The sequence below is a fragment of the Ipomoea triloba genome, chromosome 11 (genome assembly GCF_003576645.1).
Source record: "Ipomoea triloba cultivar NCNSP0323 chromosome 11, ASM357664v1".
NCBI lineage: Eukaryota > Viridiplantae > Streptophyta > Magnoliopsida > Solanales > Convolvulaceae > Ipomoea > Ipomoea triloba.
In genome coordinates this window covers 7,606,445-7,617,439 of record NC_044926.1, presented here as the reverse complement: position 1 = coordinate 7,617,439, position 10,995 = coordinate 7,606,445, and the positions used below count along the sequence as shown (strand labels likewise).

The 10,995-nt window shown below is 28.7% G+C and overlaps 1 protein-coding gene across 7 annotated transcripts; it reads left to right on the top strand.

The window, feature by feature from the left end:
• The first annotated feature begins 227 nt into the window (after positions 1-227).
• Positions 228-5,562, top strand: LOC115996398. Of its 7 annotated transcripts, none has more exons than XR_004093610.1 (5): positions 228-337; positions 780-1,901; positions 2,014-2,152; positions 3,018-3,128; positions 3,220-3,307. XR_004093610.1 is itself a non-coding variant. In XM_031235604.1 (4 exons), the coding sequence occupies exons 2-3, from the start codon at positions 781-783 to the stop codon at positions 2,150-2,152; spliced, it is 1,260 nt and encodes a 419-aa protein (XP_031091464.1). In that variant the 5' UTR covers positions 228-337; position 780; the 3' UTR covers positions 5,380-5,562. The 7 variants fall into 7 exon arrangements, 4 of the variants coding, with proteins under 4 accessions (XP_031091464.1, XP_031091463.1, XP_031091462.1 ...); XR_004093609.1 differs by having other exon boundaries at positions 2,947-3,128; XR_004093608.1 differs by having other exon boundaries at positions 2,947-3,128; positions 3,216-3,307.
• The last annotated feature ends 5,433 nt before the right edge of the window (positions 5,563-10,995 follow it).

Below are 10,995 nucleotides of genomic sequence, written 5' to 3'. Positions count from 1 at the left end.
CAGTTTCGATCGGTATAATTAGTTTATAACTTTAAGTAACTTCTGATTTTTAATATTCATATTTGTCAATACTAAACAATCTATTTATTTTGTGGAAAATATTTAAGGAATGAAATTAAAATTCTATAGAAAATAAATTATTAAAATATTTTTTTCCGTTTTAGTGGGTAGAAAAGAAATTACTAAAATACTATAAACCCAGAGACGAGAGAGTCGGTCGTCTCCTTCGGAACTCCTCGACGACGGTGTGACGCAGCGACGGCACTCCACTCCAGTAGTCCAGTCGGCAGTCTACAGAGCTCCAAGTCGTCGGCCAGCATAGCCATTAGCCAGTCAGGTAAATAAATTTATTTTCCTGCCTTTTAATTTAATCTATTTTGTTTAATTATTGATGATCTATGTTAAATACTTGGATTGTTCTAGTGTTAAAACTTTATTGTGCATATATGCATATATCCAATATATATAAAATTATTTGGGGATGCGGCGGGGAGGGGTGTATGAGATCCATGGGGGGATGGGGGGATCCATGGCCCAATATTAAGCTACGGTATTAGAATTGAATTGAGGAATATAATATGGTATAATGCACTGGCAGTTAGTGATGAAGACGAAATTTTTTTAGAGGTATTGTGTCTTTACTGTGTTTAGAGTTGCCAATTTGGAGATCTGCTTCTTTTACAAATTCTACTGTGTTTATATGTGTTATTAGTTTTGATCTAATTATTTTTGTATAATTATGCATCTATGTGTTTTGTTTTTAAATTTTCTTTTTCCAGGATGGCGGAAATCTCAGAATTCAAATATGCTTATTTCATTTCCGGAGCAGAAATAATTCGGATTAAAATCCCTATGACATCTAATAGTTTTAAACCCGAAGCCGAGCTTGTGTTCTCTAATCCATCTCAACCTCTTCCATTAGAAATGGGACTCTTTAGCCACAATCACATTGTATATATGGTTGGGGGCTACCATGGCCGTAGGGCTGTGGGCGTGGACAGCCCTAAGGTTGTGGAGGCGGATGGACTTCAATATTTCGATCGTGTTTATATGTTTGATCCAACCAAGTTCGACGAAATTCCGCTTGAAAACATTAAATCACTTCAGAACTTAAACTTAAACTGTGAACGCATGGTGTATCCTAGCGTCATTCGAGCTGAGGATCGGATTTACCTGTTGTCACTGCGTGATTTTTTTTGTGATCATTTGGACATGATCGGACCTGCCTTCGATTTTCAATACTTTGATCCAAACAAGAATTTGGTTAAAACCCTGCCACCCCCACCCGTCCTACGTGATTATAAAATGGACCTTGTTCGTCTTGGCGCAGATTGTCATTTTTTCCTTAGAGGTTATATATATGTGTTTATTACAGACGCCGAGACTTGTTTTCAAACATTTAAGTTCAACACAATAAATTCAGAATGGGAGGATTGCAAGTCCATGGTGGACAAATTTAAAGAGAAAAATATTCCTTTTCCCTTCTTACATGTTGGCGATATGGGGATTTCGAATGAATTGGCTGATAACACTTGGATTCTAGTCGCCCTTAATGGTGATGCTCTGCCCATTGCATATAATGTTCACCTTAGTGACAAGGGTGATATTGATCCTATATCTCATAGGGTTCTAGCTGAACTTTATACTTCGGATGTTGATATGTATGGCTTAGAAAATGATTGGAAACAATTAGCTGATATGGGAGGTGGAAGGTTTTGTGTGATGTGCTGTGCTTTAGATGAAGTTTTTTTGATATACGGCTTCAAAATTGATTTTGAACTTGAACACACCATTCAAAGGGATAAAACTAAAGAGAGTTCGTCATCTATTATTTTCAAAATGGAATTCAATCATAATTACCCCATCCCTTTGAAGCGTTCACTTACCGGTTTCTGTATAGCGTAAGTACACACCACACCCCACATTCATTCTTCTCATTCATGCTTCTACTTGTGTGAAAAAGCTTATAATTCATTCTTTTGATGTCCTAATTGTTTGTATATTTATTGCCAGCTCTGCTCCGCCTCCTCTTGCATCTCCCGACAATGAAGACCAAGACAAGAATGATAGGAAGAGTAAGAGAAAAAGGGGGAGTAGATTGTTTGTATATTTATTTCCAGCTCTGCTCCTCCTCCTCCTCCGGCGTCGCTAAGTAAGTTTTCTTCTTCTTCTTCTTGCGCTTGTCAACTTTGCCAATTCTCTTTAATGCAACTTGGAAAAACTTTAAAATTTTCATTTGTATGTTTTATTTGCTTAATATAGTAATCAACAGTGTTAATTTATTGGGAACAAAGGGTATGTTTCTTATTTCTTACTTAATGTGAAGTGTTCAAACATTGATAAATGTGTTTCATTCTTTCTTATCTGGCTTTAAGTTGTTCTTGATGGCTTATACATTATACGTATAGATATGTACGTAATGTGGTAAATTATAAAGGAAAACTAGCTTTAGCTACACAAAGTTTGCAATATATATATCTATGTAGTGCACATCAACTCATCAAGTAGTGTGTTTATACAAAATGTTTGAATGGAAAGAAGAGGATTACCTTGAAAACTGCTTTCATGTTTCCTGTGTTTATACAAAATGTTTGAATGGAAAGAAGAGGATTACCTTGAAAACTGCTTTCATGTTTCCTGGAATTCTTTTTGCCGTCTTCTTTATTTGTACTGAATGCTCTGATCTTGGTTATGAATATTTTAGATTCCATTTCTTTAACTACTTCCTTTAAACTTAAAAGAATACTTTTTAGTTTCTTTTGATACTCAATCATGGTTGAAGAACCATTTTGATAGATGTCCAGTTTAAGATTCAGACTTGGCTGTCTTGTAAGAAGAGAACTGAAGGAAATAATCTGGATTTCTGACCACCTCAAGGAAGATTCTTCATAATCTCATTATCACTTACCTTTTTTTTTTATTTTTTTATTTTTTTAATTTTTAAAGAAGGTGATTTTATTAGATAAGCCGGGTGAAAACGAAGCCCCTAAAATCGTACATGAGTGGAAGTTTAACAGTGACAGGTAAAGAAAAAAAGGAGCCAAATATAAATGGTGAGCTACTGCAAAGGCCTTGCCGAAGCAAGAGCGTCTGCAACCTGGTTAGCCTCTCGGTAGTTATGCATTAAGGTGTGACAAATATTTAATGCTGTGTTGACTTCTTCGTATAGTGTTGTTATATGTTAATAGTAAACTTCCCCGCTTGTTCTGGGTCAGGAAGGCACGGGAGCTGGTTCAGGGGAATTTTCACTTTAGAAAATTGAACTCGGTTTCTCTCGAAATTCTTTTCACCAAAAGGGTTCACTTGCCATTCGAGTTATCCGATTGGATTATTATATAAATTGTTAACTGATTAAAAAAAATGTCAATCTTAATATGACAAGGTCTTTTTGGCCATTTACATAATATTCTTCCTTATATAAAATGTTTTAGTTGATCCAGTTTATTGTCAGTCAAAGCATTTTTTAAGAAAAAGAAGACTATGCAAATAACTTACCAAAGAAATTATATCAAATAGGGGCCCACTCCTTTTAAAAAATAAATAAAACAAAAAGAATTAACAATTTTCGTCGTAATAATAATAATAATAATAATAATAATAATAATAATAATAATAATAATAATAATAATAATTTATAGAACTATTCATTAGGATTTGGAAAAAGAATTTTGGCTTTTGAAAACCAAGCTTAGTATTTAAATGGCAAATTGTACCGTGCACCACGTACCTAAACGACGTTGTTTTGAGCATTGTAAACTAATCCTCTATTTTTTTAGAAATCACGTTTCTCGTTTCGCCCGGTCTCTGTATTTATGTTAATATTCTGTGTATTCCAGGCAATCATTCTGTGTATTTTAGGCAACCGTTCTGTGTATTCTAGTCAACCGTTATGTGTATTCATGTTAGTAACACATGTGATGTTTTTGTGCATTCGAATATTTAGGAGGATGAGTTCTGTGTATTTTGTGTCAATATTCTGTGTATTGTGATGTGTTTGTGCATTCGAATGTTAGGAAGATGAGTTCTGTGTATTTTGTGTCAATATTCTGAGCAAACATTCTGTGTATTCTATATAATGATTATGTGTAGATAATGAATTCCCTGGAGTTATTCGCGTCCGCGTCCGCGTCCGCATCCACTAACATCTGTGTATTTTGTGTCAATATTCTGTGTATTCTAGGCAAACATTCTGTGTATTCTAGGCAAATTTTATGTGTATTATAGATAATGATTATGTGTATTATAGATAATGAATTCCCTAATGTCGTTCGCGTCTGCGTCCACTAACACCAAAACGACGTCGTTTTACGTACGTGGTGCACATTGCTATGTGCACCGTGGTGCAGGGTATAACGATTGTATTTAAATGGTATGGGCTTAAGAATTTAATAGTTATAAAATGAGTTTAGAAGGCTATTCTTATATAGATTTTGAATAGTAAAATTTTGATCCATAAAATAATTTTTTTAAAGATTTCATAGCAAAATATTTGTCTTGAAACTATTCTCGTCAAAATATTTATGGTAAAAAATAATTTTATTTTGGGAATATTTGTACAAATCTATCTATACTATATATAAAAATAATATCCTCCTCTAAAATTTTCCCGCCCAAACGTAGGGGCATTTTAGTAATATGATAATTAATTAATTAATTAATTAATAATAATAATAATAATAATAATATAACTTCCATGCAAATTTCTGCCTTAATTGCACCTAATTGACAGAAAATGAAAAAGGAAACCTAATTGATTGAAAATGAAATTAACCTCCAAATAAAACAATGAACACGTACATTTTTTATGTATTCATCAAATGAGATTAATTTTTTTTTTTTTGTAATTTACAAATTTTAAATATTTATTAGTTAAGTAAACAATAATTTTATTGAGATAAATCCATATCTATATCTATCTATATCTATATATCTATCTATATAAATAAATAAATAAATAAATAAATAAATATATATATATATATATATATATATATTAATAATAATAATTTGTAAAAATTATTCCAAAATTCCTATCTCAAAATTTATTCTCCTCTTATTAAATTTATTTCCTTAAATTTAGTGACACAATTACCTAATCTTACCTTAATTAATTTGGCTAATTAGGGGGCTAAATTGTGTAGGGCCCTCCCTCTCTCTCTCTTTATAGCTATAAATACAAGGAGAAACACAATCAGTCACCACCACTAATTTTCATCTCTCTTAAGTTCTGTTGTTTTTTGTTTATATAAAAGCATCAATATTTACATGGGAAGAACCACCATTCTCCATAGATGTGTAATATATTTGTTGTAGCACTTTTGCTCTTCTCCTCATCTCCTTTATCTCTGCATTCTCCAAATTCATGAATCTCTTCAACAGCCCACCGATTTCTCCAATCCCCACCAAACCTCCATCCCCTCTCTGCACCTTCGCATGCATGGATTGAGAAGGGGTTTTGTCTATGGCACTGAAGTAGGGAATTGCAGGGCTGATTGTGTGGATGGGAAGAGAATTTAAGCTTTGCTTTATAGCGTCAATGGCGTGAGCTTCAAGCTCATAAAGTGAAGTGATTAAAAGGTATTGTGCTTTGGCACCATTGATAAGTTACAATTTTTTGGATCACAGGATCTCAAGGTCTTCCAAGAATTGTTCAAGAGTTTACCATTATCATTTCTTAAGTATGCTTTAAATAGGCTTAAGTAGTTAATAGTTGATTGATTTAGTGATAGATAGATGATAGCTAATTGTGTTAATTATTTTTATCCGTTGATATAAATTGGTATGCATAAGAGGAGGTATTTGGTAAATTTAAATAAAAATTTAATAAATGCAAGTACTATAATAATCAACAACTAAGAATAAATTAGATTTTTAAAATGTTTTTGATTGATTTAGTGATATATTGATTTGGTAATATCCTACAAATAATTCACAGATTATTACGTCCATACAATTATGCAAATTATTTCAATTCACATGTTATTACACATATAAAATTATGCTAATGGTTGCTTTTGAATAAAATATTATAATCATGGTAATTAAGAAATTAATTTACACATTATACTTTTATTAAATTGTTTTTTATACTTTCCGTTATATAGATTTTATCTAATCAATTAAGAAATTAATGGTACACATATTACATAATAATTAAAGAAAATTAAACAAAAACATATTCGGACATAATTATAGAAAATTAAATATACACATATTCTGTCTATAATTAAATGAAATTAAACATACACATATTTGGACATAATTAAGGAAAATTAAATATACACATATTAGGTCTATGATTAAATGAAATTAAACACACACATATTATTCATAATTACAAACGTGTATTTAAATTTTCAAAAAAAAAAAAAAACAAATATGTATTTAACACTTTAACCTTACTATGGTAATTAAACATAGAGATTCTTTCATTTGATTATTATATATTTTTTTTTACTTAAAATAATATCAATCTTACTATGGTAATTGAGACTTTTCCTAATATAATTTTTAATTAATCAATTTCAACATGCACGGATATATAAATCTTATAATTTCAAATAAATGTATATTTTCAAATATTAGAATTGATTATAATTTCATCACTAATTTTATTATTTAAATATATATAAGATTGCCATTCAATTCACAAGGAAGACAATTTCAATTAACGCTTTCATATGCAATGTCACAAGGAAGACAATTTCAATTAACGCTTTCATATGCAATGTCTATTAATAGACAATTTCAATTAACGCTTTCATATGCAATGTCTATTAATAAAATTCAAGGGCAAAGTAACAAATATGATCTCATGTTAAATTGTTATTGAGTAAACCAGTTTTTATCGATACTCAATTGTATATTGTTGCATCTAGAGTTAACCATCCCAAAGGTCTCAAAATTTGTATTTGCGGTAACTTTAGAAGAAATTGTACTTCAACTAATAATATAATTTACCAAGAAGTTTTTAATAATTTTTAATTTTAAATAATTTGTATTGAAATTTTAATTAAAAAGTTTTAATTTTAAATAATTTGTATTGAAATTTTAATTAAAAAGTTTTCTTTTAACTAATTACCCATCTTAAATATCAATTCATATTTTAATTTTAACTAATTACCCATCTTAAATATCAATTCATATTTTAATTGTAACTAATTACCCATCTTAAATATCAATTCATATTTTAATTGCAAATATCTATATTCATAACTTTTTCATACATATTTTAATTGCAAATATCTATATTCATAACTTTTTCATATTAAATCAACATAATTATTAAATAACGAAACTATATAAATGAATAAATCTAATATATTCTTTTCATATATGAAAATAATCTAAATATTTCAAATTATTAGTCCGTGCATCGCACGGGTATCATTAAATCGTAACATTATTAGTCCGTGCATCGCACGGGTATCATTAAATCGTAACAAATATTTTCAATCATACTATATTATATATATGCTATCAAAAAATACACGAATTATGAATTTTGGCTGAGATACAAAAATTACAAATGTCAATCATATTATATTATATATATGCTAATATATTACGAATGTCAATCATATTATATAATAATAATAATAATAATAATAATAATAATAATAATAATAATAAGAATAATAATAATATAACTCCTATTCATATTTGTGCCTTAATTGACACCTAATTGATAGAAAATGAAAAAGGAAACGAAAATCCCTAATTGACTATAAATAAATAAATAAAAAAAAAGATCCCTAATTGATTGAAAATGAAAAAGAAAACATAAATTAATCATTAATACTAGAAAATGAAAATTGAAAAAGGAAATGAGAATTACTAATTGCCTGCAAATAAAAAAATGATCCCTACGCCATGCCTATAAAATGATAGGATCGAACTTGAGTTTGCCTTCCCACTGTGCACTACTCAAGAGATTCAAGAATTTAATCCTCTCTCTAAGGTTTTTCCAAGAATGGTGGTTGTCGTCATTCCCGGTCTTGATCGTCGTCGCCATTAACATTTCCATTGATCTGTATCCTCTATCGGTTTTCTTCCTATTTTCTAAGTTTCCCACATGTATGCATATGTTTATTAGCACGTCTTGCGTGTGCAGGAACATGTATGCATATGTTTAAAGATGGGTCCTTTTTTGTTTTTAAGTCCTTTTTATGTGATTTATTTTTGTATATACGTGATGACCTAGCATTGAATCAATTACTTGGACTTTGATGAAATGGTGGAGAAATGACTTAGCATTCAAGTTATTGTTTTTACTATTCAAAGAAAAACAAAAACAAAAACAAACCAACAAAAAACAAAAAATATAAACATATGCATCGATTGAATTGAAGTTTGAGGAATTACCGGAATTAGAAATGCGAAACAAGAACTTTTGCAACCTTTTCCCCTGAAAATTGAAGTACATGCCCAAACACTTCAGCCCAAACAATTTAAAAAAAATATTTAGCAAACAATAGAAAAGAAATATAAAAAACGATCCATAATTCAATGATTAATATTAATAATGTTAGCTGTAAAAATGAAAAATGAAAAAGGAAACAAAATTAACTTATGAGAAAAAATAGAAAACATAACGGAATTAAATTACCAGGAAACGGATTAATAATAATAAGGTTACTAATAAAAAGGAAAATCCTAACAAAATTTCCATTCCGTGTTTTCCCGTCCAACCACTTCTATCCAAACAATAGAAAATGNAAATTATTAGTCCGTGCATCGCACGGGTATCATTAAATCGTAACAAATATTTTCAATCATACTATATTATATATATGCTATCAAAAAATACACGAATTATGAATTTTGGCTGAGATACAAAAATTACAAATGTCAATCATATTATATTATATATATGCTAATATATTACGAATGTCAATCATATTATATAATAATAATAATAATAATAATAATAATAATAATAATAATAATAAGAATAATAATAATATAACTCCTATTCATATTTGTGCCTTAATTGACACCTAATTGATAGAAAATGAAAAAGGAAACGAAAATCCCTAATTGACTATAAATAAATAAATAAAAAAAAAGATCCCTAATTGATTGAAAATGAAAAAGAAAACATAAATTAATCATTAATACTAGAAAATGAAAATTGAAAAAGGAAATGAGAATTACTAATTGCCTGCAAATAAAAAAATGATCCCTACGCCATGCCTATAAAATGATAGGATCGAACTTGAGTTTGCCTTCCCACTGTGCACTACTCAAGAGATTCAAGAATTTAATCCTCTCTCTAAGGTTTTTCCAAGAATGGTGGTTGTCGTCATTCCCGGTCTTGATCGTCGTCGCCATTAACATTTCCATTGATCTGTATCCTCTATCGGTTTTCTTCCTATTTTCTAAGTTTCCCACATGTATGCATATGTTTATTAGCACGTCTTGCGTGTGCAGGAACATGTATGCATATGTTTAAAGATGGGTCCTTTTTTGTTTTTAAGTCCTTTTTATGTGATTTATTTTTGTATATACGTGATGACCTAGCATTGAATCAATTACTTGGACTTTGATGAAATGGTGGAGAAATGACTTAGCATTCAAGTTATTGTTTTTACTATTCAAAGAAAAACAAAAACAAAAACAAACCAACAAAAAACAAAAAATATAAACATATGCATCGATTGAATTGAAGTTTGAGGAATTACCGGAATTAGAAATGCGAAACAAGAACTTTTGCAACCTTTTCCCCTGAAAATTGAAGTACATGCCCAAACACTTCAGCCCAAACAATTTAAAAAAAATATTTAGCAAACAATAGAAAAGAAATATAAAAAACGATCCATAATTCAATGATTAATATTAATAATGTTAGCTGTAAAAATGAAAAATGAAAAAGGAAACAAAATTAACTTATGAGAAAAAATAGAAAACATAACGGAATTAAATTACCAGGAAACGGATTAATAATAATAAGGTTACTAATAAAAAGGAAAATCCTAACAAAATTTCCATTCCGTGTTTTCCCGTCCAACCACTTCTATCCAAACAATAGAAAATGAAAATTTATTGAGGAAACAATAGAAAAGGAAATAAAAAAGGGTCCATAATTTACTGATTAATACTAATANTAATTAAATATTTTATTAGTCAAATAATTAATAAAGTTAATTTAGTAAGAAAATGTAAAATGGAAATGAACTAATATCTATTAATTGGTAATATATTGTTTTTATATTCACATATCAATACTATTAATAAAAGTAAAATCATCCTCTTCAACTTTCCTGCACAAACTAATATTACTAATTAATTGGTAAAAAAAAATTAATAAAGTTTAATTGGTAACAAATTTTATTTACCAAATTCTGAGAATAATTAAACCATTATAATTGTGAGAATAATGGAAACTGAGAATAATTAAACCATTATAATTGTGAGAATAATGGAAACAAAGAATAATTAAACCATTATAATTGTGAGAATAATGGAAACAAATTCTGCTTAAACCATTATAATTGTGAGAATAATGGAAACAAATTCTGCATAATAAATATATAAGAAAATTCCTTGAAAACTATGAGTAGTTTTATAAGAAAAAATAATTTACTAATTATTATTTACACAAATAATAATATTTTGAATACTTATCTATACTTCTATATCTATACTACTATTAATAAAAATAAAATAATCCTTTGTAAAATTCCCGCCCAAACAATAGTAAAGATAAAATGGAAAAGAAAACTGATTTTACTAACTGATTGAAAACATAAAAAGATTCTAATAGAAAAGGAAACGGAAATTNCAAATTGGAAAAGTAAAAGGATATTACTAATTAAATGAAAATTGACTGAAAATTATTTAAAAACTTAAAAAAATAATTACACCATCCTTTTGAAAACTCTAAGTTATTTAAACTTTAAAAAATTAATTAAACATGGGTTATTATATTTTTTATAATAATTACAATTAATTTATTCAAATATGGGGAGGAAGAAAAACTAAATGTGATATGGT

Bases quoted from the DNA above. Each gene is read 5' to 3' on its own strand.
- LOC115996398 (XM_031235604.1), top strand. From the start codon at position 781: ATGGCGGAAATCTCAGAATTCAAATATGCTTATTTCATTTCCGGAGCA. The intron at 1,902-2,013 runs GTAAGTACACAC...ATTTATTGCCAG, and splicing joins CTTACCGGTTTCTGTATAGC to CTCTGCTCCGCCTCCTCTTG.